Source organism: Pararge aegeria, chromosome 14 (assembly GCF_905163445.1).
Source record: "Pararge aegeria chromosome 14, ilParAegt1.1, whole genome shotgun sequence".
NCBI lineage: Eukaryota > Metazoa > Arthropoda > Insecta > Lepidoptera > Nymphalidae > Pararge > Pararge aegeria.
In genome coordinates this window covers 5,760,451-5,780,090 of record NC_053193.1, presented here as the reverse complement: position 1 = coordinate 5,780,090, position 19,640 = coordinate 5,760,451, and the positions used below count along the sequence as shown (strand labels likewise).

The 19,640-nt window shown below is 33.6% G+C and overlaps 1 protein-coding gene across 3 annotated transcripts; it reads left to right on the top strand.

Annotated features, from left to right (window-relative positions):
- Positions 1-355: 355 nt before the first annotated feature.
- Positions 356-19,598, top strand: LOC120629122 (mitochondrial glycine transporter-like). Of its 3 annotated transcripts, XM_039897908.1 has the most exons (7): positions 560-674; positions 10,406-10,541; positions 11,833-11,966; positions 13,489-13,752; positions 14,789-14,964; positions 16,090-16,259; positions 18,243-19,598. In XM_039897908.1, the coding sequence occupies exons 2-7, from the start codon at positions 10,524-10,526 to the stop codon at positions 18,360-18,362; spliced, it is 882 nt and encodes a 293-aa protein (XP_039753842.1). In that variant the 5' UTR covers positions 560-674; positions 10,406-10,523; the 3' UTR covers positions 18,363-19,598. The 3 variants fall into 3 exon arrangements, with proteins under 3 accessions (XP_039753841.1, XP_039753840.1, XP_039753842.1); XM_039897907.1 differs by lacking the exons at positions 560-674; positions 10,406-10,541 and adding an exon at positions 356-547 and having other exon boundaries at positions 13,492-13,752; XM_039897906.1 differs by lacking the exons at positions 560-674; positions 10,406-10,541 and adding an exon at positions 356-547.
- Positions 19,599-19,640: the final 42 nt, after the last annotated feature.

The following is a 19,640-nucleotide window of genomic DNA, read 5'->3' as shown; positions in this document are numbered from 1 at the left end:
CAATTTATTCATTTTCAAATAGTTTTAAAAATTGCGTCAGAGTTCTGCGAACTATTTGAGAATATTATTATTGTGAATTATTTACTTTAAGTACCATAACCACACTATTTCATAAGTTCTTTGGCCGCTCAGCTTTATAATTTTTAATTTGGAAAGACTTAGAATTATGAAAAAACTTATTTATGAGCAAAATTAAATAAATAACCAAGAGTCTCTATTATAATATAATCAAAATACATTTTAAAATAAAATTACAAAACATTTCGCGTGATTTGACTTTTCGCCCCAAAATACGTCAACGTCAATTTTTTATGGACCCGACTGACGTATGCGAAATGACATGTTCTGTCACAATCACAATTTCAATAACAATGTGAATCAAAGAAAACAAATAATAAAGTCGTAATAAAGTACGTCAATATTTTGCAAATATTATGCTTTAGAGACGATAATTGTAATGTCGCATTCGTTGGGGGCGTTTTCTAACGGTTGGGCGATCGACACGACAGCGCCTGTAGCTCATGACCCCAAGAGCCCTGATAAAGACGTAAGTGAGGCCCCCTGCAGACTTATCTCGATAAGAACGTCCTGAGTGACCCTTGTTATTTGCCTCCAGCGGACTAATAATACAATTATTCCCGCAATTGCTATTAATATGCCGTCATTACTTATTGGTAAGTAAACAGCTTTAGTACCTATATCGTTGTTTAGTACCTAGCTACATACTAGTTTGGGCCACATCTTCGTATGTAAAATGTTAGTTAGGTAATTGTCTAAAGGTAAACAATTTTGACACGTAGAAGTACTTAAAATATTTTATTAGAATAAAAATAAAAATTATAACAAAATTTGTGTAATATTTTCCTCCTTACATAAGTTTCAGATTTCATTAAAATGATGTCTCGAGATTTTTTACCTAGACTAATGTTAGAGGTAAGACACAACAAGAAGTTTTTGTGGATGTTACTTATTGTGAAGATAAGTTATTTATGTAATAGACCCCTGATCTATCTCTATATCTATAGTTTGTGGTGAATTTTATCAATTATCTTGATAAACTTGCAAAGTTTAACACTAAATACTAAAGTATCAATAGCTGCAAGTAGCAATACCTGTGTTTAGTTTATTAAGGCTATTGTGGGATATATATAAACAAACGTCTGCTGCTTTAACTTTACTATTTACAATGCAATGTGTGCCAATATTAAGTAGTGCCATTTTTGAGCAATACAAACAGACTAATATTATAGAAATGTAATATGATCAGAATAATTTATAATATAATAATCTCTGTCTTCAGTAATAACTAATTCAATTAATATTTATTGAATATCATTCAATTACAGACACACCTCTTTTATGGTTTTTTAATATAGAGCTTAGTTTGTGGATAATATGTTGAATTAAGTTTTCCTTTTTCTGCACAACAAATGGAATCTTTTCTCCAGGGTCAGGTGAAGATAAAGTGTTTTTTAATATAAATGCTTCACGCTTTACACTCATGTCATTAATTGGATGATATAGAAAAGATAATTTGCACATTACTTAATTAACTGCGTAACAAAATCCTTGAATTTACTTAGGTTAATTTGACTGGTAAATACAATTACTTAGATTTCTCTATGTAAATAACCAATTCACAAATATGTTAATTTATAGCCTAACACTATTACATTATTAGATATATTAGATTTTAACTATAAATTTATTCCAATAGTTATATTCTTTACATGTACTTAATCAATCAGTTATTAAAAAAAGATTTTTTCTTTTTTAACTATGTTTGATTTTAAGTAAAATAGTAACTGATCTTGACTAAATTTGACACAGAGGTATTGCATCTGAATGGCAGGAATGTTGAATTTCTTTTATGGAAATATTAGTTATTTCCTGGTATATAAAACATCTAACACATATATTTATGTCTAGAATATAACATACTGTTACCGGGCCAGTAATGTTTTGATATGATGATACACAATAGGTTAAAGTACTACATTCAAATTCAAATTCAAAATTTCTTTATTCATGTAGGCCTATCACAGGCACTTATGACTTTCTTTAAAAAGCAAGGTTTTGAACTACTAGTTTAATATAATGTTAAAAGTGTAGGAATATTTTCTCATATCTGTTGTTGTGTTTTAAATGGAAAGGTCACATTTCTTTAATCAACTACTTGATATGCTAGTAGTGGAATGTTAATGTACAGTAGGTAGGTAGTATTTTATGATTGTTGTTGCTATCCGTTATAATTCAGATATAACAATTTAGCAGTATAAGTATAACTGCAGTAACACTTTTCGCAACTTATTATATTACATAAAATAAAGTCAGTGCCTGTCTGTCTGTAAAAGCTGATATACAAAATAAATAGAGCTAAACCGGAAAATATTTATAATAACTGGCTAAATTATTTGTATTCATTTTACCAGTTAATAGATTAAATTTTTTTTAAGAAACCGAAATTATCAGTGATAAGATGGAAAATTTTAAATTTTTGAACATTACCAGTTTAAGCTAAAATTTAAAAAAAAAAGCTCTTTGGTTAATGTTAAGCGTTAATGTTTTGCGTAGAATAAAGAAATATTTGAATTTTTACTTTGACTACGCAAAAACACGACAGTCGTATACTAAGTAAGGCGATGCTAAGAAAAACAATGAACCAAAAAAAAAAAATCGTATTTATAATATTAGACAATACTTTTGTATGTTTAGAGAAAGATAGGCTTATAAGCCTATGGTTCGATAGGTGAATGGCTTGGTATCACATTAAAGGTCATTAAAACTATAATTTAATACAAACAAACTTGATTGGCTTATTTCTACTTTAAAGAATTTGCTATCGTAGCGGTTAATTCGCGACTTCGTCCGCGTACAATAAAAGAACTTAAGTCTTTCTTACAACTCCCTCACCTCAGTTTCACACTTTAAGAGGTATATTTTAGAGCAATTTTTACAGGATAAAAATTTATCGTAAAATTTCCCTGTAAAATTTCATTGAAAATTAATCCATTTGTTTCGGAGTTAAGACACTAGTAACATATTTAATCAATGACTATGGGTCGTTATTCATTTGTGCATTATGCACAATATGTACACATTACACAACTATACTTCCAAATTACATTTTCTATTTGGATTTTACCTTAATAACATTGTCTTGATAGTAAAATGTCTTGTTTGAAGGGATCAGGGTTTTTTGCCTATTCATAACAATAGAAAAACAACTTTTCATTTTAAATTATTTTCAACATAAAGTGCATTATTGTGCGAAATTGTGCGCGAACTTTTTTAAGGAACTACTATAAACCAGGATTGGTGTACGTAGGACGTTCAATTTAGTCAGCGAATGCTGTCAAAGAACCGCAATAATGCGTTTTCTTCTGGCTAGCAGATACTTTTATTTCAGGCTGTAACCCTATTTATGACTAAAATTATACCCTATGTTATTTCTGTACAAAATAGCCTTCTAATTTTGAAAGAAGTATAGATGGTATAAAGGCTTTTTGCTCAGTTGAATTGGCGTGCGAAGACATAGTAAGTAGGTATAGGTTGAAAAGCTCGACTCAGGTCTGAATTTATTGGACGAGTCTCCGACTCTAATTCTGAATTCGACCTTTACCTTCTCTCCCACCTTGGTGAGCACGTTACGCCGTCCGGCCAGGTCATTATCACTGACACTTGATCTTTTATCGATCATAACCAGTCAACGATCGTTACTTAAGTCTGCATTAATGGGTCTCTACTCTCTACGTACTCTTCTTTGAAAGGGGAAGCCTATAGCGTTTTTTTAATTAGGATGATGATGAAATAAAGCTTAATATTGACAAATGTCAATATTATTTTGCACCAAGTGAGGTCAACTGCTTACTTCCGAGTTCCGATATAATAATTGCGGTCTTCATAATTTGCAATAATATTGACTCTGAAATCTAAAGTAAAATATTATATATGCGAGAGCCTTAGTCGTGGTTTAGCCTACTTTTTTACCTTTATCAAACTTCTCATGATGCTTCAATCTTGGAACAATGTACAAAAAATATTTGTTATTCGGAAAAACGTTCTAAATTCTAATGATTGAAATCTAGTCTGTGTGTTTGCCTCCGGTAGATTTTGATCAGTTCCCGAATTAAAATATCGTTCCTTGTTGAATCGGTCATATGATTGAACCGAAGTGGGTCCCGAAAATTACAAAAAGAGCTCAATTTTCGTAGCATTCGATAGGCAGGTTAATTATTTCAAATGGATAGAAACAATCTCTCAATTTTACCGGTTAAATAAATATATTGGAAACCAAAACTGATTTTTTTTCGCTACCGGTTTCTATTTTTATCGGTTTCCACGGCCTGCCTGCTGCATTGTGAGCTAACCTTTTATCGCAGCATTATAGTATTGAAAATTTAAGAGGGAATAGTTATTGATCTTTTAATTGTTCCGTGGGCTTTCAATTCGTTTATTTGCTGATTGGTTTCACAATGTTGGTAGATACAATATTAGAAACAAACAATCTGCCTTAGATGGCGTGCAAAAAAACATGTTTTTTTTATTGTATGTTACCCGATACTCGAAGACGGCTGGACCGATTTGAAAAATTCATTTTTTATTTGAAAGGACATACTTTCCAGGTGGTCCCATTTCAATTTTATCGAAATCGGTCGAGCTATTACAAAAAAATCAACAATAACGTAAACCAAAGTAGCAAATTTTTGCATATAAAGTTTATTACTTAGCGTGCGCTCAGAAAAGTATTGATGATACATGAAAAATATGTACTACATGATTAAAGTACTAATTATATCCCTACAAAAAAGTGCGCAAGGAAATATATCTAACTATCATATTTAGGTCACATTAGTAGCGCTTGTGATGGCCAGTAGAAACAAGTATTTTTACTTTTTAGTTCCTGGGCGTACCTATGTTAAAGTCGGTTTTTTTAAATTGTTAAAACCAAGTTATAATACAAGCTTAAATCCAATAATCAATTAAGTTTTATGATACTTGGTGTAGAATTATAGATGATACCAATAGTCGTTACTCTTTATAGTCAAAATAAATATAAGATAGGTTGGAACATATTGTTATCAAATTATTAATAAATAATTGGTCACTACAGAGTTGCGGAATAAACATTTATTACTATTCAGATAACAGAATTATATTCCAGAGACTATTAATTTTTTTTATTCTATTATATACTTAGATTTTTTATTTCTCAATCTGAGACGTCATAACATAATATTTTCATTAATTTTAAGTAGTAGTGGTAGAGCTCTTTTTGCCGATAGGCAGCATTGTTGCAATGCTGCGTTCCTGTCTGAAGTGCGTGGTTGCCGGTGTTAGCTCAGGATTTTTAGGCTTACTATCTACGCCTAAGGTTAATGGACAAATGGTGGCACGTTGCAGGACGTGTTGCTTGCATACCCCCACAACCCTGACGATCAGATTACTATTGACAATGCTCCCTATCAGGACAACCTCCGCACAGCGTCTTCGCCGGCAAAGACGTGGTCCCCGACTTCTGACGTCATCCGGACGTGTGTTCCCACCACGGCCTCAGAGCGTGCGGAATAATCACAGTCTGAAACGACTTCACTCCAATTGACGCCTGAGCTAAGGTTCGGCCTCATATGAGGCGCCCTAAGTTCGCTTCTTTCCTAGGGCTTAAACTTTCTGGCAGAGCCTCATTTCGCACGCCAGAAAGCACGTGTTACGCTGTTAAAATCCGAAAAAAAAAATTGCATGCCGTTGCTCTGTTTATAGGCGATGTTTTTCCACTCACCATCAGGTGGGCCATTTACTTGGCCCGTCAATTAATACTATTGAAAAAAATCTTTACCTTCAATTATGTAGGTATATTTATGTATGTTGGTATATAATATTATTATGCTATGTAGATTTTATGATGCAGACGATAACAGATGGGAATTACGTATTAGAGAACTTTAACCTAAAACAAATAAATAGCTTATTATTATAGGTTTTCTTTATTTAATGATCATAAAAAAAACACCCACATCGGGAGTAGTTCATGATTATTCAAAACGAGCTAAGTGCGTGCAAGCGAGCAAGTTAGAGCGAGTTAGCAAGCGCTCACTTTTCGTGGTGGAAAAGCTTTATGGCTACCTCTGTCCTTTTGGGCAGGACAGTGGTTATGTGGGACTCGTTTACCCGAACTAAAAACCACCACGGCATGTCCTTCTCGTTGGCTTTATTGGACGTCCGGCGAACCCGTTGTATTCTTCCCAGACGTCTACCAACAACCCCAACTGATTGCCAGGGCTACTACGCTAAGGAGGAGGTGATCAGGACAGCTTGACCCCCCCTCAGACAGTAGGGAGACTCATATAGGGACGGGTAGCTAGCCCAATAACTACCCGCCGCGTCCCAGGGCAAGCAGACGTGCGGCATATTCCCTTCGTCTCCTTCCCCCCGTCTACGCCAGAGCGGATGTGCGTTTACAGCTTCTTCACGCATCCGCTCCGCGGCCTCCTGCGAGGTAACTTCTTCGGAAAAGTCAACCACGGCTTCCCAAGACCCCCCCGCCTATTTCCGCTAGCAGAGTGTGACGCTGAGGATCCCACCTGCGACACTCCTCGAGGGCACTGCCTACCCTAAAATTTATATATAACTTGTATAGAATAAAATTGATATACGTTACTGCACGTGCACACCACTGCTATAGGAGGCACCCTTAAATTTTTATTCTGTTTTAGGTCTTTGCACCCTAGCACTAAGTGTTATTACTGTTTTCCTTGTGTTTTTCCTATTGTGTTGTGTTGCAATATAGTTTTTCTATTTTATTCTATTCTGTTTTTTAGAATTTGTTTCTATAGTGGCAACAGAAATACATCATCTGTGACAATTTCAACTGTCTTACTATCACGGTTCGTGAGATACGGCCTGGTTACAGAGGGACGGCAAGCGGATTCTTGTAATATGGTCAGTTTTATTCCCTAGCTACGAAACCCTAAAAAACTGGCAAGTGCAATCAGACTCGCGTATAGGGTTCCGGACCTCGGAAGGTCACTTATTAATTAGTATTATTTAATAATAATTATTATTTGACAGATTAAAAACTGAGCCACTTGTTAAAAATTGATTTCTAAAAAAACACATGGTTATGGTGGTTATAATTTTACCGTTACATAATTTACAAGGTCAACCTTTTTATTTTTAGCAGATGTTTTGCTTTGCAACATTTCAACACGAGAGATTTGTATAATTATTTTTTTATGATGATTCAAAAACTACAAAAATACAAAACTCTTTTTTAAATGTACAGTCCTTATATAATATGATGTATGTCCACTGACCTATATTGTTATAATATAATAGAGGTCAGTGTGTATGTTCTACATAATCTAGTCACGCTGTTTTACTATTCTCCCACTTAAATATTCTTTCCTGTAATATTATAAACTTACATATACATTCCTTTCAACACTATTTATTTTTTAGTTTGAAGGTGTTCTTTTTTGTAATTGCGGTAAAAATTAACTTTTTTCTTTATTATTTTAATACGATGACAGCATTGAAAAAAAAAAATACAAAAATGTCGGTCCAGCCATTTTTGAGATTCTTCGAGAAATACGAACGACTTTAAACTAGGATTTTCGTGGTTAAACAACATTTCTTAAATATAGTTCAACGGGTACATTCCACGATATTATTTTTGGATTTGTCGATATTTCGACCTGGGCTGGTTGAACTATATTTAAGAAATACGAACGACATAATATAATTATATAGTATACTTAATATAAATTATATAGATAGAAAAAAGGTTTTATTAGGTACCGTTATAACATAATATGTTCTAACAACTTGAACTTTGTAGAATTGAACTAATTTGTTTAATTCACGTTTATGAAAACGACTAGTGCGTATAGTTGGACATTTGTTTACAATATATTTTATCTTATGCAAATATATAATCTAGTGAATAAATACAGCGAACGGTATGTTTATTTAGAAAATTATAATTGTGTATTGATAATGTAGTGTTTACTCTATTTAGATGCAACATGCGTTTCTATTTTACCATTAGGGTTGCCCTAAAGCTATTTTATAGTATATTGATTGATACATGTAGTTGGAAAATCCAAAAGTGCACGCCTCATAATTCATAATCATTCATTACAATAAAATTTAGATTTTTTGTAAATAACAATTAAACTACATCTAATGATACCGTGAAAAGTACAAAACCGTGTAAGGCTGTAAGTACCGTAGAAAGGCATCTATTCCTCAAAATACTGAAGCCTATAAAAAAACCAACTCGATAAGCGAAGTATTTCGCTCGTTATCGTGACCACAAGATACGGGATCCGCACACGGAAGTCCAAGACAGAACTTTTTAAAAAAAAAATTAATTAGTTTGAATAATAAAAAATAAAGAGATTAAAAAATATCATGAGTGTTAAAATAGTGTTTTTTCTCAACATTTGTCTATTTATATTCACTTCTAAAAGCAATAAAAATAAATATTAATATTAATATGACTTAATGTCTAAACCAAATCTTAATGTCTAAATTTTGCATGTTAATGTATTAACAGAATATGTTGGAACTTTATATCCTAAACACCAATAATTAACCCATATTTACCAAAATAAATATTTCATTTCATTTCATAAAGAATAAAAAAGTGACATTTTAAGTTGGAGAATCACTCGGTGTGCATAAACTGACAGTAATACCCACTTCAACACTTCGCTTATGAAGCAATTCATTTTATCATTCAAAAAACCTTTCTGTATATATGAACAAAATAATTTAGTAAGCTGAAACAAACGTCATCTTATTAATATCACTGCCTGATTAAGCAACCGCGGGGCCCGCAGCAAATTCTTTAAAAGAAAATTCTTTGTAAACGATAAAAAAGCTTGGGTGTAAATTATTGCTCTAACCAGGTTGCTCTTCTAATAATTTAAAATGACATTGTGAGATGGTGATAACAAAAAAAAAAAAAAACACCCGGCTAAGTTTGTTGTGGGCTTCTTCTTAGACCGGGACGCGTTTGGAACCCTCGTAGCTTTAGTTTTAAGTTTACGAATGTGTTTATCGCCATCATCTCACTACCGTGTAATTCTTATGTACGCATCAAAAGTGCCACCTGTGGGCCTACTTGAATAAAGATATTTTTGACTTTGACTTTGACTTTGACTTTAAGCCCTTGGTCTGTTATGGGTTCTAAGAGTATAAAGTGGTCAAAATACAATTGAATACTCAATACGTATCTCAAATACGTATAAACGTATCTTAAATGCAATACGTATTTGCTATCTATAGGTTACATATTTGTGGGTAATTAATAGTGTAGTAAATTACTATAGCCGATGTATGTGTGCGTGTCTGTCAGTCAGTCAGTCAGTCAGTCAGTCAGGTAGAGATGAGCGGTATTTAATATGCGTGGCCTCCTTTCGCGCGGGGCCCGTAGCAATTGCTACGTGGTTAATCCGGCACTGATTAATATGCTCGTATATCCTGTGTTCTTGGAAAGTTAGTTTTAATTTTATAGAATCTATGGTTCTTTTGTGTCTTTGTTCTTAATTTAGATTCTTGACTTTTTAAATATATTCAAGCGGTTGCATATCGATAGAAGTTTATGTTATTTAGTAGTCTTTGATTATCGAAGAAGACTTTATATTAATACATATGTGGTATATACGTCAGTCTTCCAAAGATACTCGAAATAACTAGTAAATACTTAGTTATTTTGGTTGTGATTTTTATTATGCTGACGATAACAATCAATAATACACCAATTAATAATATTAGTATTATAAAATCCTTAATACTTAGTTTATTAATAATGTTACCGTTACGTTACATTACTTTAAATAAAACAATCAAGCAAGTAACAATGCGTACATATTGCTCTTAGGAACTTATTTATTCATACATCATACCCCCTAGTTAGCCAGGCACGGACAGCGTTATCATTGGGTCAGCATGACCTAAGTCCCCGATCACCCACGACCGTTGTCTACAACTGATAACACCAACTATAAATTACCCAAGTTTATCGAAGCACTCAGCTTATTTGTTACCAGTCAGTGTTCAGACCTGCAGTCGTTCGCACGTAGTTTTGCTATAAAAAACGCGGTTTTCTCCCGGTCCTCTTGCAAGTTTATCAGATATTCTAAATGGCTAAATTCGTGAATTACTGTGACTTCCTTTCTCCTAACTAGTTTCGATTTGTGTTTTGAGATACTGAAGAGTTTCAGCTCTTGGGATACGTGAACTGTTTTCGTTTAAGATTCCATTTGTTGGTGGCATACATGCATCAATTTTCGAGCAATCTATTCCAAAAAATGACCATATCCTTGATGTACAGAGTGAACCCAATTTACTATTCAGACTACTCAGATACGATTTAGGCCTGCATCTGAAACTATTTCAGATAAAATACGCTTTCTGCCATTGGCTCTATCATTTCGAATACTACAAATTCGGAGTCTATCCAAAAGACATCACCTGACTATTGCTCTTAAAGTTACCAGAAAGGCTTCTTTGAGAAAATGGACATCGTGGCTAATGTAAGTTTATTTCTAAGCTAATTTATGTTTTTCATGCATATCTTTATCTTAATCTTTGTATCTTTGTTTTATCAAAATTTGTGTGCACTGCAGAGTCATGTAGGCAATGTGTAAACTAGCAAAAACAAAATTTAGTTCTTTAATCGGTTTATTGACATTCAAGTACTATCTTCCAAATTATCAACATCCTTATATATTACTTTATCTACTACCTTTATCCTTTTTGCCGGATTATTGTTAAATATACGCGTAAAAATATACGTTTTGTTTATATATTGTATAAATTCAAGTAAGGTAAACAAAACGTATATTTTTACGCGTATATTTAACAATAATCCGGCAAAAAGGATAAAGGTAGTAGATAAAGTAATATATAAGGATGTTGATAATTTGGAAGATAGTACTTGAATGTAGTAAAAATAGTACTTGAATTTATACAATATCTCCTCGATTGCTTAAGTAAATTCGTTATTCTTCGTATAAGGAATACATCTGTTATTCTGCCATTAATTTTATAATTGGATAGAAAAACAAATAAAAAAAACAAAGACAAATCTTAAAAGTATTTGTTTTTAAATTCATAGTTTGCCTTTTTTTTGGATAACAACTGTACATTTTACGTTTTAATTGGAGTTTTATGTACGTATCGCTACCTAAAGTATGACCAAGATATACATTTAATCGGCGAGTTAAGTCACATCGGACTCGTGGTTAGGTCGGAGTTTATCTCTATATTAATTCAAGCGAGAAAACACAGTTATACTTAGTTGTGTCGTTTTGTAAATCATGAAGGTCAGATGTCAATGACTGAAGTTGGTTTCGGTCTGCGGGGAATAGATAAAGGTTGCTAGAGAAAAAAATACGTTAATTTTGCTTCTTATTTTTATTTTATTTGCTTACTTAATGATTAATTATTAAAAGTTAAAATCAAGTTAAGGAAATGAAAGGACACGAATAATAATACAACCATTTGCAAAAAAGGACAGAAGTTGAAAAATTAGGACAAGCAAAACTTTATTTTTGAAATTAACATAAATGGGGTTTTAACAAAACGTCTTAAATAGACGAAAGATTGGGACGTTTAACGTTTTTAAATTGTATTACATTTTAATAAACCTGAAAGAAAAATGTACGTAAGATTTTTGTGTAGCTCTAGTTTTACTCTCACTATCAGGGGGATTATTTTCTTGGTCATAAATTAATGCTATAACATTTATATTGGACCCGCAGTATATTTAAGTTAGGTGGTGTTTAGCACAGGTATTAAAATTATTTTTTCTCTTATCCACAGTACCACCCGGTGTTCAAAGCGTTCCTCGCCGGTTCCTTCTCGGGAACGTTCAGTACAATACTGTTCCAACCGTTGGACTTGGTGAAGACGAGGTTGCAGAACCCCGGCCAGCATGTTGTTGCGGCGACAGTCAAGTGAGTATTTTTGACATTTAAACTGTCACTTTAGAGTCAGCGTAGACTGCGAGAGCATGCTTGAGCTGTCTCCTAAGAATTATTAAATTTCTTTGTTATCCCATTTAGTACTCTTTTAGTGCTGGATAAGTAGGTACAATATTAAATTATAATTTGTAAATGAAATGTTAATTATGTTATTTGAATTTTTATTGTTAGGTATATCTAGCAGAGTACAGTCTTACAGTTTTTATTCATCGAAGAAACGTACCTACTTGATTATGTATGTATTTGGAATAATAAGACATTGCGTGTATTGTTTTGTTCGTACTTACTATTTTCAACATGACTCGTACTTGTTCGTACTTTTAGAATATCGATTCGGGTCGATTTTAATGCGATTCGTTGCATTACGTAGGTACGCACGCAACTTCCGAACAGATTCATGAAATATGGATTTTTCCGGGACAAAAAGTATCCTGTGTTATTCCAGGGTATAATCTTTATCCATTCCAAATTTAATTCAAATTGGATCACAATAAATACACCCTTTGAGTTGCGTTCACTTCATACACGCACAAAAGCACTGCCTAGTGCCTACCCAACATTGTTCCTATAATTCGTTTTTTCTATTTTATGCCTACCCTGGTAAAAAACCCTGTGCACGACACTGCACCCTTTAGCCTACATAATATTGGTTTTATGGTAAAGGTAGGATTGCTAGGTCGACTATATCGACATCGACCAGCTAATATGTAATAAAAAAAAAACTAAAAAATTAAGCTAATTACACTAGTTAATTGGTTTTTAAGTAATGATACTGCAATATCCATTACAAAGCGGATACGTATTTTAGTTTTTAATGAGAAAAAAAACGATAAATTTTATCAATTTATGTATTATATATATTGGTAATTGTAAACGAATTGTATCTCTAAAGCTTCTGAGTATCTTTTAGTAATAAATCAAAAAAAAGGAGATCCGTAGATGGACAGTAACCGGGTTACTGACATACGTGAAGAATCTGTTCAAAGACAAAAATATTTTTATTCTAGTATTGGATGGAAGCAGGCTTTACTTTGCGGAGATCCATGATATATTATGAAAATTAAGCTTAATTTGCTATTTTCCGCGAAAAGCAGAAGAATCTGTATGGAGTAATTTATTATAATTTATTCAATCCATATACTCCACACCAAAAAGATCTTCGGCAATGTACCCTCTACGCACGTTTCGCTCCGAACCCGGAGCATCCTCAGGAGATGTTGACTTTAAATTATAAATTACACAGATTCTCCTGCTTTTCGCGGACTATAGCAAATCAAGCTTAATTTTCATAAATTATTCTAGTAAAGTGCCATATATAATGGCATCTATGATGGCACTTTTGATACGTACATTGCGTAAAACATGTGTACATGGTAGTGGTATGATTGTGATAACAATATTTTTAAACTGTAGGTAGTAGTTGTGCTTAAATGTGTACGTTGCAGCCTACAGTTTGTATCGTGACCAATTTGTACTAAATTTTTTTTTTCTTCAGCAGCAGAATTCAACCCGGCATGATAACAATATTCGTGAACATTGTACGCCAAGAGCAGATCATCGGTCTATGGCGTGGAATGGTCCCGTCCATAGCCCGCTGCGTTCCCGGCGTCGGCTTATACTTCTCATCCCTCCACTGGCTGAAGACTAAGCTGGGGAAGACCAGACAGGACTTGGGAGCTATGGAAGCGGTCGCGCTGGGGGTCATAGCGAGGACCATGAGCGGTGTTGCGTTGATACCTATGACTGTTATTAAAACTAGGTAAGTTTGCTGTCTTATTTGTAGTTGCTATTTTATCTTAGTTGAAGTTGTGATAGCGCAGTGGGTAGGAGCTCGACTTCACTTTAGGGGGGCCGAGTTCGAATCCCAGCACTTACCTCTAACTTTTCTAAGTTGTGTGCGTTTTAAGTAATTAAATATATCACTTGCTTCGGTGAGGGAAAACATCGTGAGGAAACCTGCCTTGCCTGTGAGTTCTACATAATGTTCTCAAAAGTGGAGTCCAGCAATTTTTGAACCCTACTTTACTGTCTCTACAATAGCTTTAGTTTCGGAAGAGTGATATCTCAAATAATTCAGTTATATAGTAGTAGTCATAGATATTCGGTTCCAGCTATTAACAAGCGTTAACTGGGTTTATTGAACTCTCGTTTTCAATCTTGCACTAATCAGCGCGTCTGGAAGTTTCTTTATCCCGTGTACCTAAGCACCTTACTTTACGCCCCAACTAAGCATCTAACCAACTTGATTTTTGGCATAGAGTTAATTGAAATAACAAAACGGTTTTATCCCGGGAAAACAATGGGATTTGTAAAAAGCCGTAATAAACGCGGATGAAAAAAAAGCAACAGGTGAATATAAATATTAAATAAATAAATAAACTACGACAACACGCACTATTGTTATGGGTACTAAGATAACTGATGAATAATTTTATGAATAATATACATAAATACTTATAATATACATATTATATAACTGAATGTTTTCAGTGTCTGGGTGTTCATATGTATGTTCAACACACAAATATTTTTCAGTTGTGGGAATCGTACCCACGACCTTGGACTCAGAAAGCAAGGTCGCCGGCCACTGCGCCAATCGGCCAAACAAATCAATAATCTCAAACAAAACCTAAACGTCTAAACCACTTTATTTAACTATAACCTCATTAAATATTAGTTTTTTCAAAACTGGTTTCAAGCCATGTTTGATATTTTCTTGAGATTTTCAGCTCGGGGTGTCTGCATAATTAATTTAATAGTATTTTTTTAATATTATGTGTTATTGCTCTTCACAGATACGAATCAGGAGTGTACAAATACAACAGTCTCGGTGGTGCACTGAAGGCGATATACAAAGCCGAAGGCTTCCGAGGCTTGTCTTGTGGCCTGGGACCCACATTAGCGAGGGACGCACCCTTCTCTGGGCTCTACCTTATGTTCTACACGCAGGCGAAACAGGCAATTCCTAAAGGTAGGGTATATTTAAAGGTGTTTTACGATAGAATCACTTCGGGCGTAGTAATGAGACTAGAGAAAATTCAGAAATTTTTTATTTCCAATTCCTGCCAAGGATCGAATCCGGGACCTGCTACTTATAACTCACAGTGCTCAAACTGTCGTCAAAATATTTGCAGTAAATTTTTTTAATCGACTTCAAAAAAAGGAGGATGTTTTAGCGTTACCAACAAAAAACTTTAAGTTTTTTGTACTTACTTTTGCAGATAAATTAATTTGCAAGGTTGCTTGGAAGCAGTCCGCTCCGAATCTCTTGCAAGACAGAATAATTATTGCAAAAAATTATGATGTTCAATTGTGAAATTTCAATTTTTGTTATTCAGGACCAAGCTCCATAAATAAAGTCTCCAAATTTAAATTTTGCATCAGTTTTATGTGTAAATATAATAAAATAAACTTAACACCTGTTAACTTTGTGATTTGTCCATTACGCAAAGTGATGGCTCGAATATATACCTCCTCTTATATATAGAATCTCTTTTTTTTGTCTTGTTCGGTTCTTGCGTTGGCTTTGTGCGTCCGCACGTCACAGCCGAGCTTTCGTCCATCGCGTATTAAAAATTAAAAATAAGTAAATATTACGACAATACACACACCGCCATCCAGCCCCAAACTAAGCGTAGCTTGTGTGTGTAGTTGATAACTATTTTTTATAAATAATATCCATAAATACTTAAAATACACCGAGATACTGAAAAACATGCATGTTCAACACACAAACCTTTTCCAGTTGTGGGATTCGAACCCACGGCGTTAGACTCAGATATCAGGGTCGCTGCTCACTGTGCCAATCGGCAGACCAAATTTATTTATTTATTTATTTTGCTTGAACATGGTACAAAAAAAAATAGATGTTATGCATAATTCATGATCTTCATATTCAGCCAAAATTAATAATAATTATAACATACGATGATAACGCAATTATACAATTTGGTTCTCAAAGTTATAACTAAATTTAATATCATAATATTAAAGCATGTCCTCAAATGTCAGCCAATACCAAAATGTTAAGTCGAATGATAATGATATAGTTAGAAATCCCATTCCTTTATAATATTTAGGTTTTCTGTCTTTCTAGAATGCCTCCAATCACCAGCTACGGCCAGTATAGTGAATTTCTCGTGCGGAATTGTCGCCGGTATAGCAGCGTCCCTCGCCACCAACCCCGCGGACGTGTTGAAGACCAATATGCAACTGTACCCGGACAAGTTCCCCAACGCCTTCAGCGCAGCTGTCTATGTGCATCAGGTATTATTATTTTTATTAACAACTAGCTGACCCCGCGAATTTCATTTCGCCTTAATATTTTGTACATCACAATGCCTTTGTAAAGTACAATACGCACTGCTCACCTTACTCCGGATTAATGTGGCTCTCTTTAGGCCACATCAACCGTTCTGCGTTTAAAAACAAACTGACGTGCGCTGTCAGTTGTGTTTTGTTACGATCGGCTTGATTATTCTTTTGATTTTAAAAATATTGTTTTATCGATAAATATTATTATTCTATACATATTATCCTATTCTGGACTAACAGAAATCCAGCAAATCGAAAATATTGAAAATCGGTCCGTCCGTTCTCAAGTCATAAATGGTGTAACTAACACGACTATGTTTTATATATAGATACAAGTTAGTCCTTTTGACTGCAATATTTTTTTTTATTTACTCCCGTGCTTTAAGGATTTAAATACCAAGTATCGAGCAATAAGAATGTGGCTGTTTGCCGGAATGTATTGCCTCTTCGCGCAGAAGGGGTCGAAAAAATAGGAGTGTTCTTATAAAATTCAGTACAACTTTATATCAACATCTATTTGTATGATATTAGGTTACGACTGACTGCTTTAATTTTAGCAGTAAGCTGTTTCGAATTTAGAGTTGCATACAAGATTTTAAGTACTCCGATTATATAAAACTTCTTTAGAAAGTAGTGCTAGTGTTTTGAATGAATGAATGAATGAATGAATGAATACACTTTTATTGTACACCAAAGAAAAAAAGTAGTTACAAAGATATAAATACATATAAAGAGAGTACAATTTGGTGGCCTTATCGCTACATAGCGATTTCTTCCAGGCAACCAATGGCGTAAAAGAAAAAAACATAGAAAAGAGGTAGGTGGTGCAATAAATAAGATTTAAAATTATACAAATATATAAATAAAATATATATATATATAAATATAACTATAATATATATATAAAACATATATATAATATATGTTTTAAAACCTAATTACCAACATAATTAGGTATTAAAACACTCATGTAATACTCACATAATGTAATACGTGAGTCGGTGTTTCATCTGCCTCCATGCATGCTCTGCACAGAGGACTGTCGGTTATACCTAAAATTAAAAGCTGTTTGTTTAGTTGGCAATGCCCTGTCATCGTTACTGCCGTCCTTAGTTTTTTCTGACTTAGTTTTAGTAAGTTGGTTGTTAGTCGTGTGTTAAGGTTTGGAAAGACCTTTGTATGTTTACACTCATTTTCGTTAATCCGTATCTCTGAGTGTGAGGATTGCGTCTTACGTCTTATTTCTCAGTAACACATACTCACTCTTTGTCACACTCTGCTTCGGCTCGTGTGATAAACCTACGTTGGTGTTTTAATATCTCTTATTATACAGCAGTTGCATAAATAACTATTATTCCACTAAACTTCTTTTCACGTCTAATTGGCAGTCTTAGGAAAATGATTATGGCACTATAGTATGATAATCTCTTTAAAGTTTTTTTTTAAATGTGACTCTTATGTGTGAAAGTACTGTTTGTTTCCCTGGAAAAGCTAATAAATAAATAAAATATAAATTAGCCCGTAACTGCAATCTCACCTGATGGTATGTGATGCTGCAGTCTTACCATCTTACCATATTAGACTTAGTAGCATTTTAAGATTGTAGCATCCTAAACTGCATCGTCACTTACCATCAGGGATATCCTATTAGGGGTATGACAGTTGTAATACCCCTAATCGGTTTCTGTTTCATCGTACCGGAACGCTTCGTACCGAATCACTTGTAGACACTTTTTTTTAAACTTTCAAATCGTGTACAGCGGATAACCAGACCATATTTAGTCAGAAATATGGTCTAGAATAACATATCCTTTTTCGCTGCGTAGAACATAGAATCTTAATAATATTTTGACGATTCTCAGGAACTATGCAAATTTTTTGTCATATTTTTATGTAAAGAATACAAAATAATAGCTATATTTTCCTTTGTTACAGACTTACGGTATAAAAGGCTACTTCAAAGGCGCAGTACCAAGAATGCTGCGCAGAACTCTGATGGCAGCTATGGCTTGGACAGTTTTCGAAGAAATAACGCGTTCAATAGGTTTGAAATAGCCACATATCAAATGCACGTTTACGCGTGTTATTATAAGTTAATTGACCCTCGTTAAGTCTATCACCATAGATAGTACCACGTAAAAGTAGGGTAGCATTGTGACATTATCGTAGCTTGAAGATTTATGATTTAAATTTCACGAACTGCTTCATCAAGGATGCCATATGCTGGACATAGGTATTTTCAAATTTTTCAAAATGTTCCACGTAAAGAAAATAGGTTAGCATTGTGATATTATTCTAGTTCGAAGATTTACGATCATAATTTCACGACATTCTTTTTATTATCATACTAGCTGTTGCTCGCGATTTCGTCTGCTTTTGATTTTGTTTTTTTATGTGGCATTAAATTAAACTGTAGTTCTAAAAAAACGTAACGTAATTTAAAGTATTCAGTATCGCTAAGACAAAGATCTTTTGTAGAGGTTACCTAATTACCAAAATCCTGCTTAGTCTTATTTGGTAACAACTGTCCAACTAGTAATGTCTATATTTTAACCCTGCGTTTTCCGTTGCGTCGACGATCCGACACCGCGGGACTAGACTGTCCTTCAATATTATTACAAAGATGGACAGACGTCGTCCACAGCTGGACAGTTGTCTTATAACATTTTTCTCACTGTCTTCTGCCGCTTGCCTCGAGCGACCTTATTTCATCCATCCACCAACACAAATCTCGAATTTCCATTCATCCTATTGACATAATAATTGAGAAAATTGTCTATCTTTCATCACTGGTAGTAAAATTTTAAGTTTAATGGTTAAATCTTAGTTAGTGATTTCTTTACAGTTATTCGTACATAAAAATATTTATTTCGAATCATTATTAATTAATTTATTCGAAGCAAGTAGCCAAATCAAACTAGGCTTTGGCTTTTAAGCTATTTTGTTTTCCCAAGACGTTGAGGAAACATTTTATCCAGTTTAAGGAAATGTTCAATTGTCTATAAATTAAGAAAAAAATAGATGTTATAACAAACAGCTCAAAAAGCATTAGTTTATTGGTTAAAGTGTTCCTTATCTCCATTGTTTTGTTATCTATGTTTGTTATTTTATTTTTTATGTGTATTTTGGTACTAGTGTGTAGTATATATTTTATGTTATCTTAGTATAATGTGTTTTTTCTGTTACTCTTATCGTTATTTTAATCAATGTGTTACTTTTAAAGTATCATGTTTAAGTCGCAAGTTGTATTTATTTTTTCTATTATGGAATGTACATTTTGCTATAAATTTATATGATTAATGCTGAAAAGGGTAACATTGTGATATTGTTAAT